The sequence below is a fragment of the Struthio camelus genome, chromosome 26, assembly GCF_040807025.1.
Source record: "Struthio camelus isolate bStrCam1 chromosome 26, bStrCam1.hap1, whole genome shotgun sequence".
NCBI classification, from domain to species: Eukaryota; Metazoa; Chordata; class Aves; order Struthioniformes; family Struthionidae; genus Struthio; species Struthio camelus.
Genome location: NC_090967.1, coordinates 590441 through 610958, shown reverse-complemented (window position 1 = coordinate 610958; position 20518 = coordinate 590441). Strand labels below are relative to the sequence as shown.

The 20518-nt window shown below is 46.1% G+C and overlaps 1 protein-coding gene across 2 annotated transcripts; it reads left to right on the top strand.

The window, feature by feature from the left end:
- Positions 1-2: 2 nt before the first annotated feature.
- Positions 3-20286, top strand: LOC104140869 (excitatory amino acid transporter 5). 2 transcript variants are annotated; one of them, XM_009669876.2, is made up of 11 exons: positions 3-1552; positions 4207-4286; positions 7445-7657; positions 8652-8694; positions 9472-9694; positions 11828-11927; positions 12510-12743; positions 14937-15131; positions 16638-16772; positions 18899-18998; positions 19112-20286. In XM_009669876.2, the coding sequence occupies exons 1-11, from the start codon at positions 1376-1378 to the stop codon at positions 19247-19249; spliced, it is 1638 nt and encodes a 545-aa protein (XP_009668171.2). In that variant the 5' UTR covers positions 3-1375; the 3' UTR covers positions 19250-20286. The 2 variants fall into 2 exon arrangements, 1 of the variants encoding a protein (XP_009668171.2); XR_011136410.1 differs by lacking the exons at positions 3-1552; positions 4207-4286; positions 7445-7657; ... (2 more) ...; positions 11828-11927; positions 12510-12743 and having other exon boundaries at positions 14998-17449; positions 19112-19131.
- Positions 20287-20518: the final 232 nt, after the last annotated feature.

Sequence of the window (20518 nt, the reverse complement as noted above, 5' to 3'; positions counted from 1 at the left end):
AATAAAAGAGAGCAGTTAGAAGGAAAGACACTTCCTAAAGGTGCAGCAGCCGCCACTGGCTCTGAGCCCCGAGAAACCTGCTTCATGGTCATTGCTGCCTCCCTGGCTGACACGCAGCAGAACCAGAGGAGATAAGGTATCCGATTCCCTACATGCATGTCTCATCCTTACATCCCAGACGGGGACATGAACAGGCATTGGGGTCATTTCTGTGTGTTGAGCAAACCCTCACTGCACCCCAGTTGTCTCCATGCGCTAGCCAGGAGATTAAAGCCTTGTGGGACTTGAGAAATCTGGTTCTACTTCTCAGCTCTGCCACAGTTTCCTCGTGTAATATTAGACAGCTCTCTCAGTTTGAACCCCACTTCTTTGCAATGGCCTCTCAGCCTGCATCGTAGCCAAGGGCTCCTGGTGCCACCTTCTGCATGCAGTCCTGTGCATGTGGCTGGATGCGAAGAAAGTGCAGTTGTGTCAGATTTTAATATTTCTGCAGTTTCCAGATCATCTTCAGCCTGGGACCAGTGCTGTGTCTCTAAACCAATGCACCAACCTTCAGCTGCCTCCTGTGCAACTCTTCCTCCAAAGAGGTCCTTGAACTGAGCCAAAGTCAGACTGGCCAAGGAAATACTCTAAAAAATTGTGGACTGCAATGATTATTGAACATGCATCCCAGAAATATCCTGTGGCCCTCAGACAGCTTCCCTGCAAAGCTGCCAGGAATTATTGGGATCTATATACCCATATTCCTATAGGCATATTCAGCATCATCCACCAGTGCACTGGGCTGCCAAACTGTTCAAATCAATATAGACACTTCTTCGATTAACTTCTTAATGATCTTAGTAACCAGTCTTCCTTTTGCAAACTCTCCCCCTAACAAGGCCTTTATACTGACCAACTGGTAGAAAGGGGCATGCTCAAAACTGATGGGAGCACAAAGGCTCCAGTAGCATCCAGTGGAGACAGGATCCAGACCCTCTTAGACCAGGAACCCCAAAGAAAAGGGAACTCTTGGCTCTAATTCCTGCCCTCAGCCTTCAGTGCACAACCCTGATCCCACAGCAGCCGCGCAGCAATCAAGGGTTAACCTGGGAGGGTTTGGCGCCAGGCTTTTGTGGAGCCGACTGGAAAGCCAAGCCCAGATTAACTAGCTGAAGACGTCACTGCCCATTAGGGAGAAAGGTTTCCCCAACAGCAGCACAGTGCTGCTTGGTCCCGGGGATTAGTCATCCAGTACGCTTAGCTCTGGCACATTCCCTGGCAAAGGGCAGTCATCAGTGGAGTGGGTGCCCAGAGCAATGAGCCAGCCCGGTGGCACTGGCGCCGTCACAGGGACCTGCTCCAAGGAGCACCTTGTGAACAGCTGAAGAGGATCATGTGGGAGCGCTTCAAAAAAGCTCTGTTAAACTCACTTTCCGCTAGTTTCCTGAGCGTCTGGAAGTGGATACGGGCTTTCTGGCACAAAAATGGCCTGCTGACTCTTTCAATGCTGTCAGTTGTCACCGGATGCCTCCTGGGATTTTTGTTGCGGGCTTTGGAGCTGACAGAGTTGGTAAGTGGGACACCGCTGGGGACAGGGATGGGAGCGATGGGGAAGAAGTAGTGCTGTGTTGAGCCTGCCATTTCTTTGCAGCAGTCGGGGTGAACAGACACCAGCCCTGACACATGCAGCTGAGGGACACAGATGGGCACAGCCCCACATAGGGCCCAAGAAACTCAAAGCAAATGCTCCTGCTGAAGAAAATAACCTTTCAATGAGAGCTTCTTCCCAGGGCCTTTTCTTTTTTTTTTTTTTTAACCAAGCACCATTTTACAAAAGCCACCAGCCCTGAGCAGGACAAATCCTGCCACCCTCTGCTGGGAGTGGAGTTATTTAAGACAGCGTGGCCAGGTGTGGGGCTCCAGGCTGAGCTGTGGACAAATGGGGAGAGGCACTGGCTGGATCCCTGGGGGCTGGAGGAGCCTCCAGGGAGGGACAGGGATGGGAAAGGGGGGTTGTTCCTGCCCAGCTGCCCAGAGCCGGGGCTCAATGCTCAGCAGCAAACTCCCCCCTGTGCAAAATAGCAGAGCTGCATTGGCATCCTCAGGAATGAGCTATTTTGCGGTTTCTGTCATTCTGTCCAAAGGCTGGGCAGAGAATAAACTGAAGCACATAAAGAAAGCCTATTACCACCCCTGGAAAAGGAGCAGAAAATAAATACAGGGCTAGCTGAGAGTTTGGTGGGCTCCAGGCTCACCTCCTTCCCCTGGCCCTTGGAGACTAATTCATTGGGGAAAAAAAAATGTGCTGAAAAGGTCCAATTGCTCAGGACTTCCTAGGAGCATGGCACTACTAGATGTCACGGCAGTAAAATCCATATGGCTTTAATGAAAGTGAGCGTCTTGGCTGTTGCTCACCCCTGATCTTTGCCAGGGGCTAGCGTAGCCACGAGAGGCAGGATGGTCCATGTGCTCGTTGTTACATTGCAGAGCTTGGCAAATGCTGGAACATCCCTGTTTAATCTGCAAGGATTTAGCAATGTCTTGTCACTTCAATTAAGAGCTTCAGCATCACTGCCTGTAGCAGAGATGATTCTGTTACTTAAGTGAAGCAGGACATAATCTCCCTGGGTCCCAGTGCATGTGCCCATGTGAGCCTGGCCAGCCTCCTGCAGTTCTCCTGGCCCCTCTGCGTCTGAACCAAGCTATGGGGCTGGCAGAGCCATGGGGCTCCTGCCATCGCCTGCTCCATCTCCCTGCCCTCATACCTCGCCTTGCTCCAGGCCCAGCATCCTGCTCCTCAGCATGCATTGAGCTCTCATCCTTGGCTGCTTCCCGCTCCTCTGCCCCAAACACATTGTCACACTCAGCAGGGACTCTCAGCCCAGCATGTCCCCAAGCTGCACCAAGCTGGGTCAGTCCAGACCAGAGAGCACTCCCCAGGCCCTGAGCCAGGTCCTGGCCAAGCCTCAAGTTTGCAGTTGTCTTGTGCCAGCCCCTTCCTACAGCCATCACAGTTTGAACCCCTCAAGCACACCTGCAGTAACTTGGGCCACCTTGCTCCCCCGAGCCCTGCTGTGCACTTAGTTTGTCCATCCTCTGCCCCACTCCCCTGCCTTGCCCTGTCAGCTGCAGCCCTGAGCTCTTGACCATACACTAGGTGTCAGACAGCCCATTCTCCGCCTCATCAAGACTTGTCCCAGGCTCAAAGTGCCCTGTGTCTCTGAGTGCCTTTGGGGGGTGGCCTGCTCAAAGTAGCCCTGTGACACCTTTGGGTACACCCTTGCACTCTACACAAGTGTCCCTTGGAAATCTCGGTCTGGTTTAAGAGACTGCAGGGGTGGTTTGATGTAGGGACAGTGGCCTGGGGCATTTATTTTAATAGTTTGCCTTGGTATCCCTCAAAGTCCAGTGATGTTTGTTAATTTACTGTAGACTGAAAGTACCTACCTCATTTGGGGACATTTCAGATCATGTCCCTGACACCTTTAGGGTGGCCACAGTGAAAGGCTGGGGGGGCATAGATAGATGGATGGAGAGAGAGAGGGAGGGAGGGATGAATGAATCCCACTCAGTAGATGGAAGAAGCATCATGGACGGATGAATGGATGCATGAATCTCAGTAGATGGAAGAAGCAGGGTGAACGAAGGGTTAGATGGATGGTAGATGCCATCCATTTACCATCTGGCCATGTGGCTGCTGGTGTTGCTAACATCCCAAGAATGCAGACCCCTCAGCTCTTCCTTTGGTCACGGCTGTGGAGTCCAGGCAGACCTGGGGAGTCTCTCACTGGACAGCCCTTCCCTATGCTCCTGTATGGAGTTATGGGGGGGAGGGAGGGGTGGATGGATGCCAGGGTGATGGACTCCTTCCGTGTATTGCAAGGGCTGGGCCACATGCACAGACTCCTGGGCTCTCCCTGAGCTTTGCCTTTCATTTTGGAGCCACAAACTATCTGCATTTTTGACACTGGTGCCAGGCTGACAGTTTTGGGGCACATGCGGCCACCAGCCTGTTTTGCATATGCAAATGAGTCTCCACTTCTTAATAACAAGTAGTGATGTCAAGGAGGAGACAGCAGTAGGGCCATGGGGAACCATTACCAGGAAGGTGAGGGCCCAAGGATGCTATGAAAAAGGCAGATTTGTCAGGTTTGAGCCCTTATCCCAAGATCAGTGTCTGATTCTCAGCTACTGCCTGATACAGTCACTCTGTTCTCTGCACAGGAGAAGCAGTATTTTTCCTTTCCTGGAGAGCTCCTCATGAGGATGTTAAAGATGCTGATCCTGCCCCTTATCACGTCAAGGTAAGAAATGTTCTTCTGCTTCAAAAGGCCCATCATGTTGGATAAATCCTGCTCCCCTTCTCCAGCATCTAACCTGCCCCCGCGCCCTGGCCAAGGGACCAGCTTGGTCTCAGCCACTGCTCTGTGGTTGTATTTAATGGTGCTTTAGAGTGAACAGAGCAGCCCGGCCTGGCTTGTTCCTTCTTCCACAGCGCCATGTCCTTCTGCAAGAAGTTGCTGGTCATGCAGTGAGACCAGGCACAAAAATGCTAGCCCCGAGCGGACTGCAGCCAGGCCACCATCCCCTGGCTCTGTGTCCATCAAACCCCAGAACTTCCCAGGGATGAACTGTAACAGTCCCTGAGCTCAGGGAAAGGGCGATTTTTTTTTTTTTTTGCCTTTACTTTGCTTTTTACATTCTGGGAGCAGGGGGATATGTCCCTGGCAGGGAGAGCCTCAGATTCTCCAGCAATGACACCATCACCCAGAAAAAAAACTGTTGAAAAGTTAGGCTGAAAAAGTTGCAGTGTAAAAAATATAAATCAGTTCAACTTTTCAAAAGTTACAGTGTAACAATATAAATCACTTTGTCCCACTCAAACATGTAGCCTCAGCAGCACTCTTCGTCCTGGCAGGCGCCCGGAGGGACCTGCTGCCTGGGCCCCATGCACCACAGTGTTTTTGCAGCCTGACCTTGTGGCTAGGCCAAGCTCTGAAGTGGGAATAATGGTCTTGACTGCCTTTGGGAAACGCTGTGTAAGAGCAGCAGGCTGTTATCGCTGTGCTTCTGCCTGGGCTGTTTTTCATATAGTGGAGACACTCATCAGAGACATCCAGAAAACACCGTAGTGGATTTTTTCCTGGGAAATACAGCTTTGTTTTCCCTAAAAAAAGAGCAATCTTTAAATAGCTTCAAGCTAGGCAAAAACTTGCTAGTATTGAAAAGTGTTTTGAAGGAGGTCCATGGGTGTGCCAGCCCATTTGCTGCAGTCAGTGACAGTCCCACACCACTGGGATGGCACTGGGTGAAAGTGCTGCCTTTGCAAGGGATGTTGCAAGGTAATTGGGGCTGGATAATCCCCTTGCAATGTTGGTGCATGAGGACCTGCAATTTGCCCCAATATGCTGTGGAAGACGCCAGCTTTGGCTGTTTTCAAGCGTAGATCAAACCCACTGTGATCCCCTTCAACATCCCACCTGTACTGAAGCAAGGCCAGGGGGCAGATGTCCAGATTGCAGGCTCTCTCCTCTGAGTCCCCCACTCCGCCCTTGAGTGCCTCTGCCTGATGCTCCACAAATGTCCTCCTGCCTTCAGGACCTGGGGAATGTGCTAAGGATCGACAGAATGTAGAACAGTGCTCCCACAGCCATGCTCGCCCCTGCTGCGCGGGTCTCACCAGCACCCAAGGGGGGCTGGTGACATCCCCTGGACTTTGAGTCCCAGCTGGCTGATGGCTCTGCCCCCTCTGCACCCACAGCCTCGAGGGAGGCACATCTCAGCTCCATCCAGTCCTCACAATGCTGTCTAGCCCAGGCGACCCCCTCACCATGCGCCAAGCTCTTCAACCCAGTGACCAGTGCTGCAGCAGAGCTGTGGCATGGAGGTGCATGGGGCTGGGTTTCGGGGCCACATCAGCCATTGGGGCAGGAGGCGTACAGGCTGCTCCAAATGCAATGGGCAGGGATGGATATGGCAGATGCATAGCAGGGCCTCCTGGACAATACTTGGGCACAAGGAATTGCTCATGGCTTGTGCCTGGTCCTAAGCCATGCAGTGGTGATTGATGCACCATGCCGTAGGAGACTGCCTGTTTGGGGGCTGGATTTGTCTGGGTTGGGGCTGGGAGTCAGAGGCTGTGCAGTCACTGCAGGAGCCGGTTCTAATGCCTTACCACTCCAGGTGCCTCTCTGCAACAACCACAGCACCTTTTATCCTTCTCTGCAGGGAGCTCACCAAGCTGAGCTCCTTCAGCCTCACGTTGGACAGCTCCAACCTCTGCATTGGTTTTTTTGGCCTCTTGAACTTCCCAGCCTCTCTCCTCCTGGAAATGCAAGGAGGGGATCTGTATCCTGGCCAGCCCTTGCATGTACCCAAGGGTGGCATCAACCCCCTCACAGCCCCAGCCTTGCAGCTCCATCCCAGCCAGGGGTCTGTGGGCCAGCAGCAAATGCAGTCAGCAGTTTTGGTCAAGGCTCTGCAGAGTCCTGCGAGAGGTGAAGCAGTTACTAACAGAGGTTAGGAGATCGGCAGCCCTCTTCCCATCCTGTGTGTGTGTGTGTGTGTGTGTGTGTGTGTGTGTGTGTGTGTGTGTGTGTGTGTGTGCATGTGTGTACCTGCACATGTGTGCACATGTGTCTCTTTCCCAGAGCTCCCTGCTCCTCCAGCACTGCTGCTGCTGCCATGGAGGGTGCTCGGGGCCACCACGATCCTACCACCATGATCCCACCACCATGATCCCACTGCCCTGGTCCCACTACTGTGGTCCCACCACCGTGGTCACCCTACCACGGTTCCACGCTGCAACCCCAAATACTCCTGTTTGCCATGAGCACTAGCACCACCAGCACACGGCCAGCCTGCTCTCACTACTGGGCTCACAGCCTGCAATACGCTCTCTATTTTTAGCTCAGTTTTGTTTAAAAGTAGCTTATGGGCTAGTTCTTAGAAGGAGCTTACACGTTCATGAAGTCTGAACCAGTGGCTCTTATCTTGGGGAAGTTGGGTCCATCCCCATCAGGATTTTATAAACCTTGCTAATACCTTTCTGCATTGTCAAAAGAGATATGCAGTTGCAGCATTAGTGCGTCAGAGGTTTAAAAGGACAAGATCGTACAGAACAAGAACAGTATTAGTTATTCACTATCAAAATATGCCGAGTATTTACTTGTTATCCCTTGGAAAACAACAAAAATGGCCAGCCAGATCTTGTAAAGGGACACAAAGCTGTCACCTACATACCTCTGTGCCCCCTGCCCATCCAGGGAGCACGGGGACAGTCAGCGAGATCCTGCAGAGAGCTACTGCCCAGGCTCATGAATGTGCAAGAGCTCGGTGACACCTTTAAGCATCAGTAAAAGGAGTATCTATGGAATCTTGTTGCATGTTGGAGATCTGGTCCATCAGGTGCATCTTGTGCAGTTATGGGAGCGGATGCTGACTACAATGTTTTCCATTCCAGCCTCATGTCTGGGCTGGCAACCATGGACTCCAAGGCCTGCGGGAAGATGGGGGTGATCACAATCACTTACTATCTCTGGACAACCTTCATGGCTGTGACCATTGGGATCATTCTCGTGGTCAGCATCCACCCTGGCGCAGCAGCCCAGAAGGAGGAATATTCTGTGGGGAAAGTGGTGCTCAGCTCTGCCGATGCTTTACTGGATTTAATCAGGTATGTCACAGGATTTCAGGATGATCCTGGGTTTTATAAGTTCTGATAGTGTTTCACAGCCAAGATCTTCCCACAAGACAGTGAGAAATATTGATATCTCAAGGGAAATGTGAGAAACATTGGCCACATTGAGCATGGAGTGAGTGGCATTGTTTCCTCCATGGAGCAAATGGCACATCCTCATGGCAGGAGTGAATTTGGCTTGGGGTGGGTGCTCACCTTAGGCCTCCCCTACACACGGTCCTGGTAAGGGTTGTTCAGACAGCTCCTGTCCCACACAAAGCCAGCATCCCCTGAGCGACCAGTAAGCCCAAGCCCAGCGACTTCTTGGGTAATGTCTTTTGCCATGCACGTCCCTGTAGTCACTCCATTACCTGCCTTGCTGTCCTCCAGGACAGCAAAGCTGCTCCCGGTGCTCTCCCTCGAGCCAGCAGCGATGCAGGGCAGAGTGGCAGTGAATGGAGAGTTTTCAGTGCCCTGCTCGCACTGAAATGCAAAGTTTGGAGGTTCTTCCTATGAAGTCCTGGCTGTGATATGCCAAGCCCTGCAGCTCCTTGAACTTTGCAAAGTGAAAACAAACAGGAGTTGGCCCAGTGCTGGATTAAAGCACTAAAAGTAAACTAGTGTTAACTGGTGAAAGTGGTGCAGCACTGGGGCTGGAGGGGAATCTCCATTCATGGAGGCATTTGGTCAACTGGACGAGGCTCTGAGCGACCTGTACTAGCTTTGCAGGTGGCTCTGCTTTGAACAGGGGGCTGGAGATGCCAGACATCCATCCCAGCCTCTGGCTTTCTGTGATTCCAGTTTACATACATGATCCACAGCTCTGTTCTTTGCTCACCAACCAGTCTCGCTTCCCCCTGGCTTGCACTGAGAAAATCAAGCAGGTGTCAGCAGTAGTGGTCCTCTTGGTCTCTCACCCACCAGAGGAACTTCCCAGGTTCCCTGCAGGCTCACAAGGTGCTTTAACCTCTGTGCAATTACTCTCTTACAGGAACATGTTTCCGTCTAATCTCATAGAAGCTTCATTTCAGCAGGTGAGTTCAGCTGGCGCCAGAGCCTCGGTCAGCTCAAAGTTCTGGAGATGCTGGGACAGTACTCAGCTCCAGATGGGGCTGCTGTCCCTGGCCTGGGGTCCTTACCTGGCCACAGCTTGACCGTGATCCCCTTTCCTTCCCTCCATGTCCCTCCCAGCCCTGTCTGCTGCCTCAGCTAGTTTCCACCCACCCCAGGGTGGGTGCCTCTTCCTGAGGGTGCTGGGGCGCACAGGGTTGGCAGATCAGGTCGTTGCTGGCCATGCTAGAATTGCTGCTTGTGGGTGACACCGCACCACAGGGACACACCTGCCTGCCTTCCATCTGGAAAGGCTGCTATACAAAACCACATGATATCTCTTCCTATACATTCAGAAAAGGGGGAAAAAACTAAGGGAAATATAAGAACCACAAGAGAGGAGAGAGACTAAGATGCAAAGCTGAAGCTGGTCCCTCCTAGCTGGGAAGCTACTCAGTCACCCCTGCCTTCGAGGCTACCTCTCCCACAGGTGATCCTGCAGGGATCTCACTTTCAGATGCCACACGTGTGTCTGGAGATGCACGGTCTTCCTTTAAGATGGCTGTGCTGCGATTTGCAGGGAACAATCACAGTTTCCCTCGCCCATTTCTTGCCTTTCTTACATCACTCTACTGCCTGAAAAGCAAGCTTTGAACCTCCAGGACCATTTGAGCAGGTGATGGCTTTGTCAATGAATTTAGAGCAGGATGGAGCCTATTGCCAGCAGGACATTGACCTCACTTTTTTTTTTCTTGTTCCAGTATCGAACCGTTGTTGTTCCAGTGGTGAAGTCTCCAGGCCTTCCAAAGATCCCTGGGAAATCTCTCAGTTTTATTTACTTTGCACCCGATGATGAAAACCCAGAAATCCATCGGCCTATGTTTCTTGAGATTACACCATCTCCTGAAATGACCTACAGAACCCTGCCTGGGACCAGCAATGAAATGAATGTCTTGGGGATCGTTATCTTCTCAGCAACAATAGGTACTTGCTTAATACAGAATCAGTCTTCATGTTACTCCATAACCAAACTCGCAGGGATATTTAGTGATGGGTGCAACCCAGAGCGGTAACTGGTGTGGCCACTGGGCTGTAAATCAAGCCAGGGATGCTGAGAGGTACAAGGACTGGCCATTTCAGCTCTAATTGCTTGTGTCCTCTGGGAACGGGCACAGCACAGAGTTTATAACAACACCTTAATTGGTGCTGCAGTTAACAGAGCTCATAAAAAGGTGTTACAATGGATCGTTATGCATGGAGAAGGCTGTATCCTCTCCAGATTTGCACTATGAGCCTTCATAGTCTGAGCATGTTTCCTGAGGGTTTACAAATGTTAATGCAAGTTGGATGAGCCATTTTATGAAGTGTATTAAAGTGAGCTGTAACTTGTGCAGACTCTACCTGGGAAACAGCTAGTTACAAACAATCCAAACCCTTCTCACTGGCATAGTGTTCAAACTCACTGAGCAGGTAGCATTTGAAAACCATGTCAAATTTAGTGAATGTCACTCATAAATCTAAAGAAATTTATAACAGCTCTTTATGAAGAAAATAAGAAAAGCTGCCTGCATTGAACAACTTGCAAAACAACATGGGCAAGGTGCTGGGCAGCAATCTAAGGAAGGAAGAAGGAGCAGAGATTGGATGGAGAGAATAAGTGAAAGGTACAAGGATGAAACAGGCTTAAAGGACAGAGTTACTGGAAGCAAGAACTTGGAGATGACTCAAAGCACAAGATAAAAAGACACTAGGTGCAAAGCTGAGTGAGAAAGAGAGGAATGGAGGAATCAGGAGAGAAAAGAGTAGGAGGAAATGAGATTATTGTGGTGGCAGGATTACGTGAAGATTAAGAGATGAGGGCAAGGAGTTGAACTTAGTGTGTGAGGAAACAAAAGTTAATTAGAAGATTTAGGGGGTAAGATTTAGCGTAGTGATACAAGCAAGGGAGAATACCGATGGAGCACATGGGATTGCCATCAATGGCAGAGGAGGCTGGACAGTTTTAAAGGCTATGATACAGTGACTGGCCTGGAGCAGATGGCTGAAGTGGGGCTGGGCAGAGACAGACCCACTTCAAGCTCCTTAAAGATTAAAAGAGTTGTCTATGCTAAACATTTGTCCCAATGACAAGCATCATCTGCAGACCACTGACTTCACGTGGTCTCATGTGCAGGGAACATACAAACCTCTTGGATGCAGAACATGTGCCCTCCTCCAGCCCAGCGGAACGAGCAAAGGGAAGCTGCTTTTCTCTTCTGAGATTATTGCCCCATCTCCTTGCCAGTGTGGGTGTTGAGATCAGAGCTTTGTCTTTTAAAAAGTTAATTTTGTTTCAAGAATTGGATTATTCTAACATAACCAAAGTATAGCAAAAATACAGCTTAGCCATCCCTAGAAGTGACTGTTTCAGTGTTTAGCAGCAGTGAGGAGTTTATCAGTTATCTGTTCAAAGACTAGTCTAGGCCCTAGACTTGGGTTTTTTGGAGTAAAGGCTGGATGCTTCTATCTGGCTTGGAGCAAAGAAGGCCACTGGCATCAATTTGATCTCCCCTAAATTTTACTCTTCTTTGTGTTCTGTTTTGTTTGTGCGTTGTCTTCACTGGAGTTAATACAATTCACAGAACTTGAGTGTTGCCCTTATACTGGCTTTTATCCACAAAAATCTTTAGGCCAGACTAGGGGCTGTTTAAACACAGAGTTATCTAGACCATCAGGGAATAGCGTCTGAGGCGCTGAGAACTACTGATATTTAAGCATAAAGCAGCGAGCAAGCAACAACTCTGTGCTGCTAGTAAAACCATTCTTTGAGGCTCAACTGTTGTTTTGCAGGTCAGTTAGTCTCATTCTGAAAGTATGGTTCAAAAAGAATCAATTTAATGACAGATGACATGAACACATTTATGAGTTCCTCACTGGTGAGGACTATCTTCTTCTCCGTCTTTGTACAGTGTTATAACAGTGGGGCTGGATGCTGCCTCCACACTGCTGATTGCCACAATTCATAAGGCATTTCTGGAAATTTGTATTTAGTCTGATTTTCTGAGAGCTTGCAAGATGCATGTTGCACACTGTTATTTCCTACTATTTAATAATAGAAATCAATGTGTTTGGTTGCAGGACTTCTCTTGGGAAAAATGGGTGAGCGAGGAGCTCCACTAGTTAACGTATGCCAGTGCCTGAATGAAGCAGTTATGAAAATTGTCTCAATGGCAGTCTGGTAAATCTGTTCCTCATTGATCTAATTGAGTAGTGTCTTACCTGCTAATTAATGGTAATGCCAGTCCTATGCCTACAAAAAAAGAAGTGTCGGATGTTACAACTCCGGAGGATAAAATATTCCCCTTTCTGCAATCAACATAACATGAGCAAAATGCGATGATTCATAGCTGAGTCGCCTATGCATGGTGATGCTCATAAACTGCGGAGAGAAAACCTTCATGTGGGCATGTGAACCAGCACATGCTGGTCATCTATCGAGCATCCTGAAAACGACAGGTTTTTGTGGGGGGAAAAAGAAAGAGATAGGACCACATAATCAAAGCCTTCATCCTAGTGCTTACAGGCACAGGGCTGAGTAAAACTTGCAAAGATCAACCTAACACTAGAATTTCCTAGAGTGCTCAAGTTTGCAACCTTATATTCTTTCAGAATAGTGTATTTTTATTGACTATAGACACTTAAGGTAGGCAAGCTTATAATACCTATTTTGAACAACGGACTTATTTTAGCATGACAGCATCACACTGCACCAAAGATTGCTGCATCCTCTAAAATGAATTTTTATTTGTCTTCTTTGCAGGTACTTCCCTTTTGGCATTGTATTTCTCATTGCTGGGAAGATCTTGGAGATGGAAGATCCATCTGTTATAGGAAAGAAGCTGGGACTGTATGCTATTACAGTAGTGTCAGGGCTAGTCATCCATGGACTTGTTCTCTTACCTTTGCTTTTCATACTCATCACCAAGAAAAATCCCTTTGCTTTCATCCGGGGGATATTGCAAGCCTTGCTGATTGCCTTAGCTACATCTTCCAGGTATGAAAAGACTGGCCTCCGTTTACTAACTACACTGATATACTTGAGAATGAATCCGGTTTAGCTCTGGGAGACCTGGCTGTGTGTAGCAGTTAGAGACAAATATCTGCTAAGCAACACATGAGTTCTAGTTTTTCAAAAAGGTTTAAATACCAAAAGAAAATGCTTATGCAAACTCCTTCTGGCCAGCTGCAGAATAGATGTACTTTAGACCTAAAAAAAAAAAAGCTCCAGCACTATTTTAAGTGAGACTGCTTTCAAATGATCTTAGTAGGAAATAGGATGTTTTGCATGGCACCCATCCCCAGTGGGAAGAGCCCTCCTGCATCTTCAAATCCATCTAGCTCACACTCTCCTGGTGTTTTCACAAAACAAAGCAACAATGTTTGCATGCATGCTTGTTTTCAATTATTGCAGTTAGTTTTCTTTCAAAGAATTCAAAATAGGACTTTTATATGTGACTTAAAAAGTGTGTGCTGTTATGATCCTGAATTTTAACTGAAAACATCAGAACATCTACTGGACACCTTATTGAAACTCTTAACTAACTACTGTATCCCAAGCTCCTTCAAGGAAAAGTTTTATCTACCTTTTTCTAACCACAACCATTTTAATAATGTTTGATAATTTTGGACTTTTTTTTCTGTATATAGTTTTTATTGAAAAATATTCTTAAAAATAATGAAGAAACTTTACATTAGAAACTATCACCCTTTCTGAAAGGCAAATAAGTTAAAACAGTTTTCTTAGAAAACATTTGACCAGCTAAAGGGTCTTTCTGGCCTCTCTGAAGTAATGCTGCTTCTCTACATAATCCCAGTAAAACTCTACAGGTTTGCCCCCCCGCCACACACCTCTGCAGGACTCTTCTACTAGTATTACTATTTCATCTTTTCCCAAATTTGGGTCTCCATCTCCATACCTCTAAAGCAGAAGGGCCTGGCAGAGAAACGCAAGTATCACAGTAAAACGGCGCCTTTGCATTTTTCAAGTGCATGAAGTCAGATTTATCAGAAAAGGGAGGAAAGAACACAGCACAATTTCTTCTGTCCTCCTTCTGCCCTTCACGAAAAATGGATCCACCCCTGTTTCTTCTTCTCTGCCAATTAACCACAATCATCAGCTCCCTGTTTGCCTTGGAGACTTTTTTCTTCCTCTCTGCTTCCAGGAGAGAACATAGAGCAGGCCCAGCTTGCTGCAGAGTTTCTCTAGGAACAACCTTTTCAGAAAATAACTGCTATGCAAAGTGCAGAGCTCCTGGGCCTCCTGGCAAAACCCAGAGGTCAGTATGGATTTCTGCAGTGCCACCACCATAATGGTAGAAGGTTTCTCTATTTCAATGTGCTGTCCATAGGACAGCTACTGCTTTAGAGCCAGCTAGGCAAGCTGAAGAGCTGCTAGTGTAGAGGATGGTGGGAAAACTGTCCACCTTGTTACAGTCCCGCAGTCTGCCGACAGACCCCACTTAGGGACTGTGGGCTGTTGTATCGTTCACTGCATGCAACAAAATGAAAAGAGGGTCCCTGTCTCAGAGTTTACAGTTTACGTGCTCGTAATCCTGTCAGCTTCTTTTCTGCGCTCTTTTTCTTTCTTCCATTCTGCCTTTGCCCTCCATTTCCTTATCCTGACTCCTGTGTTACATCCCATGTATCTTCTCACTAGAAAGAAACAAGAAAGAAAGGTCAGTGGGGTACAAGAACTGAGGCAGCTGCTACTGCCTACTTGTAGCATGCAGGAAACAAACCAGAAATAAAGGAGCCTGGCTGAAACACCAGCATTGCCAATGCTAGCAGATTCTGCCGTATGCCAACATTCAAGGCGTCGTCAGATTAGCTTGGGAAACAGGGACGCACAACAAAATTTTAACCGTCACATGAAGTTCTCCATACAGAGTGATCTCTTTGACTGCTGAAGTAACATTCTGGAAATTTTTCTTGTAGGGATAACAGACAAAAGCAGGCTTATTACACAGAGCTTTTCTTGGCTAATTATATATGTTCCCCAGGTACCAGCTGTTGAAGAAATGTATCCTTCCTTTCTTTGCTATAGCAACTTGTATAACATTGCTGCTGCATTTAACCTCAGGAGGACCTGTATTTCTATACTGTTAGGTTGATTTCTATTACTACAGCTAGCAGAGTGCTCAACGCAAAAGATACAGAAGAGAAATATTCACCATTTCTTGTCCTGCAGCTCAGCAACCTTGCCCATCACTCTGAAGTGTCTTCTGGAAAACAACGGAATAGACAGACGAGTGGCACGATTTGTCCTTCCCGTTGGTGCAACCATAAATATGGATGGCACTGCGCTGTATGAAGCAGTTGCCGCTATCTTTATTGCTCAGGTTAATGAATATGATTTGGATTTAGGACAAATTATAACTATAAGGTAATTTTTTTATTATTTGCAGTATCTAAACTATTTTTCGCTATTCACGTTGAGAGACATTATTTTAACATCTCACAAATTTCCCATTTAGCAGAGATCTTTCTACGGCACATTCAAAGTTAACTCTGTTAACTTTGCTGAATAATAGGGAAAGCGGCAGTGTAATATGAGTTCTCTTATATCATATGCTAGGGAAAGCTTTGGTTCTGCACCTACAGAACGTGCTGCAGAATCTAAGACTTTGCCTGTAGGTAAAAAGTAGACTGCTAACTAAAACAGCATAGCTAAAGAGATCAACATCCACAGCATGGATGAACTATATTAGCCTAGTAGTGTTTATACTGGAATAACTTATTCCACTTCAAGAATGGAATATCCTCACTTTATGAGCATAGAAATAAAGCACCTATCTAGATAAAAATACATAAAAAATATTTCAAATATTTAGTAACTTTGGGTGGGAGCTACCTACCATGGGACATTGAAAATCTCTAACTCTGCTTCCAAAAATTGGAAAACCCTCCTTGAGGTTGGAAAACCTTCCTTGAGAATTTTTGACCAAGTATCTACCCTCAGGCTGTTTGCAGTGAAACAGAACAAAATGTGAGTCTTTGCTCTTGGTCTGTATGGCTGCTTTCCTCCCACCCTGCATCCATTTTTTTTTCATTTATCTGATATGCATTTTACAGTCTCTGTCCTGAAACACTCAACAGGTCATTCATTCCGTAAGTTTAGTTCCACAGACACCCTCCCCTCCCCAGTAACATCGACATCTAAATCTGCCTTTGACCATTTGTTTTTGCCTTTGCTCTGTCCCCTGAACAGTGCCTGTACAAGTGTTTTCTGGGTGTGAGTATGAAACCAGACACAGACCTGACGAGTTAAAAATGATGCAAGAAGAGAAAAAAATTCCCCCAGGCCCCATGCACAGCCAATAGAATGGTGTTTTCTAAGCACAAAGCCAAGAGTACCTTTTGCACGCTGTAGGCCATGATGTGCACAGGTACTTAGGGGCACAAGGTCTGTTAGGATAGCACAAAGACTGGGAAGGATGGAGAAAGCCAGACCTGATCCTATTCTTCCATGAGGGATTGCTCCCAAGAGTGAACTATCCCCAACATTGGACTTTGCTTTCACCTTTCAGAGAGCTTGATGGCCTATTCCAAGAGAGAGGTGGGAGCAAACATACACACATATATACAGTGCAGATCAGGATGGGAGCACTAAGTTATTTAACAGATTAGATGGCCCTCATGATCTCAAATGGTAGGTCTGCAGATGACGGAGGCAGCTGAGCAAGTGTCAGAAAGCCTAAGAAGCATGAATGAGCAATGAGATATCACTATACTCTAGAGAAATCCGTCCAGGTCAGCAAAGCATCCTAGCTCACGTAATTGTTGGATATTAGATTAAAACAATGAAATGTATTAATTAATCTTATTTTGTCATGGAAACAAAGCCCCTGAAAAACTTTGTGACAATAATGCTGTGATCTTATCTCTGCAGCATAACAGCAACAGCAGCCAGCATAGGTGCAGCTGGGATCCCCCAGTCAGGACTTGTTACAATGGTCATTGTGCTAACTTCTGTTGGGCTGCCAACTGATGATATTACACTCATCATTGCTGTAGACTGGGCTCTGTAAGTATTTGCCATATACAATGTTAAGGTTGGGTGCTAAGTGCCAGCTATTAATGGTTATGTATTTCAATTTCCTGAAGCAGTTCTAATGGAGATAAACAGAGACTAATGGGTCACACGCAGGAAGGCCAAGGATCAAGCGTAAGACTTCATTTAGCTATCATTTCCTTGAAATAGCCTAGGATAACTATAGGCCAATAGTCTCCTAAATGGCTGCTGATCTGAGGCATTTCCATTCTGGAGTGTCCATCACTGTCTAGAGCCTCATTATGGACTGTATTTGGAATAAGCAGTGATGGAACTCACGTATTGTCTCAAAGTGAGGTCCCCAATTTGAAAAAAAACAAGCTTGTGTGGCTTTTTTTAATCCAAATTCCTAGCTGATTGTATATTATAACTTTGTTGGAGGTCTCAAAGAGGACAAAAGAATTCACTTTTTCTGAAACGTATACATATACTTTTAGGAGATCAAAAGGATGCCACTTTCCCCCCTAGTGAGAAATAGGAAGGAAGGAGGAAAGCAGAAGCGTTTTCTTGTCTTTATGAAACATTATCATGTAAGGCTGCTAGTTACCGTATTCCCTAGAAATGCCTCAAGTTCCAGTCTTCTCCAAGCTGTCCATTTTGTGAGCAAAGGAGGGTGGATAGCATGACTCCGAGAATGATTTGCTGGACAGGTAAGCATTAGAAGGTAAAGTATTTGCTTTGGTGGAATATTTTCTCTGCAAGATGAACAAGATGCGAATAGCGTGAAAGGTCTCTGGCTTCCTACAAGGAGAAATGAAAGCTAGCCACGAGGATGTCAACAACAAAGAGAGAAAAAAGGGGTGGAAAGAAACTTGTTTAGGACAAAAACAAGATCTCCAGAATAAAAAAGTCAATCAGATAAGTCCATATAAAATATAAATCAAAGCTAAACACTGACAAATACTCAAAATATATGCTCACCTACTTCGCTGTTCCTGTTACTGTGATGTGGGAATTTTCATGATTAGAAAGTACCATTCTTGTCTCCTAACTAGGAAAGGGATAAAAGAGGAGGGAGAGATTAAAAAAATGAAAAGCTTACGGATTAGTGTCATATCAGATTAGTGACTAACTGAAGTATGAATTGGTTGCTACACCAAATCACAGCAGAAAATCAGACAACCAGTGTTTGAACAGATGTAGCAAAAAACCTGCATGGATAGACAACTTCTATCTCAAGGACACATGCCACCAGAACTAAAATATCATTAGCTTTTCTAAAAGTATGGATGACACTTTCAAAGCACTACAACCTACACTGAGGAAATTTATATTCTTACAACCTACACTGAGGAAATTTATATTCTAAGGAGATACCTGTCTTGATGGTTGAAGACCAGATTGATCTTGAGACAAAAAATGATAGTTGATTACATTTGTCATGGACAACCAGAATAAAAGTCCAAACATACGCTGTTTGTGAAATGTACCATTTTAAAGTACTATGATAAAAGTGAAGCAAATCAGCTTGATGAGGAAAACATACAAAGTAAATACTGACTGATAGTTGCACAACCGACACGTGGGTTGCTGTGTTGTTCTTCCCAGCCATCCTAGAGAGTGGGAAACAGCATCAAGTATCATGGCTGTTTTTCTCATTCTTTCACAAAAAAGGAAGTTAAATTTTTCAGATGAACTTGTAAGACTAAAGCTCAAAGCGAGTTAAATCATTGAGTACTACAGGTACATAGTAATACTACCTGCTACAATGCTGCTGGTACTTTCTACTGATGTGAAGAGGCACTTGGCACGTAGATGAATAAATGCAAGACTTCCTCCCCAGAAGGCATCTTGGGGAGTTTTGTGATGCACCAAGGCAGCTCACCCACACATTGAAGCAAAATACAAGATGCTCCAGCTTTAGTAGTGGCATAGTCACCTCTGTGCACTAAAAAGATGAGCACGCATTGCCTTAACGCACTGGGTTCAGGCAGACCCTGTTCCATCTTCTGTCTGTATTTGCACAGGGCTGAGAGCACTACTGTACTTAGCTTGCTGTTAGCAAAAACAGCGATAGAGACATTAGGGACAAAGGTTCACCTGTTCTAAAGCCATAAAAGATCACAGCCATCTCTATCTCATGGCTCTCTTTCTTCTAGGGACCGATTTCGAACCATGACCAACGTCCTTGGCGATGCACTGGCTGCTGGCATCATAGCACATGTCTGTGAGAAAGACTTTGCCCCAAAACCTCCAAAAGTATGTATAGCTTGTCTGGGAGAGCAGTGGAACAGAGAAGATATTAGGATTATACTCAGAAACAAGGGATGGGCTCACTGAAGAAATTAAAATCACATTTTTTCTTTTTGCAGCAAGATCCAGTAAGTAACACAGACAAGTTTCCTTCTGTAGAGACCTCACTTCTGCAGCCCAAAGATAACGTGATTGAAATGATTGAAGAAACCTTGATCGAACAGACAGGAGTTCATTTTAACATCTGTCAGGTGTAGGTCACTGCGTTCTCAATCCCAAGAAAGGGATCTTGGTGCTACAACACTGACATTCTGAATGTCACATATGGGTGCTCTGCAAGATAAAAGCCTTACTTGGCACAAAAAGCAGAAAAATCCTCAGATGCTCCAAAGAGCACATGCATAGCACGGCTCTACCGTTCGGTTGTTCCAAAGAGGGAAACAGAGCCAAATGCTTGTTGCATACTGAGGATATATCTGCAAACTTGTTGCCCTGTCTGAAGCAACTGGGATTTGAAGGTTTTATGCCACTAGTTTTTAAGTATAGCTCTGTCCAAGGTCAGAGAAATCAGCAGATATTGGAAAATTTGAACTGCATGAGATTAAATAGTAGAGATGGGACAAAAATCTGACACCTTATGCCAGCAGCCCTTGTCTACTGCCCAGACTGCACTTTGTAAGGGTGTTTTTTTTTTTTTTTAAATATAGAGATTTTTTTTTTCAGCCATTGCTTTTTTTCTTTATAGTGGGATGTCATCTAAAAATTAAGATTTCAAGTATATTTTTGTCTATAGCTCAAAATTAAAATTTGGACACAACAAGATTTTCCAGTCGTTACATAAAAATAGGAGGACAGTTGGTTGAAGCGTTCCTCTTTCTCTCCATGACGGTCAGTACGAATAGTGAGAATCATTTTAACTAACTGGAGGGATGGAAAGACCTGCTGTACATGGATGCTTACAGGTTGTTTTAACAGAGTGAAAATAATCTACCAGGTCTAATTGCAACTGTGTTGATTTTCCAGCTAAGGATCTGTCCCTAAGTTTAACCTTCTGTTCCAATTATAGCCTTAAAATATAGGCTTCCAAACACAGCCTTCTCCACAAAGGCCTTTTACACAAATGATTCATGTAGCTGAATTCATTGCTCTCTCAAAATGATACCTCATATCCTTTCTGCCCCTCCTCCAGCATACCACAGCATAAGACACCTGGAAATAGCTTAAATTCCCACTAATATCATTTGCTTTCTCCAAAAAGAGACGCTCTTGACCCAATTCACGGGGGGGGGGGGGGGGGGGGGGGAGAAGAAAAAAAAAAATCAGTAAGGCTTCCATTATTCCAGTGAAGTTGGATCAGAACCTGAGCGTAACTAATGAGTTGAGGAAGATCTGAGGATATGCACAGTATGTATTCTTTGCAATATATACAAATAAGTTTGCATTATCAACAGAGAAGGAAGAATGCTTGTTTGAGGGTATACTACTGGCTTTTTTCTCTTACAGATTATGTCAAAAGCATTCTGCAA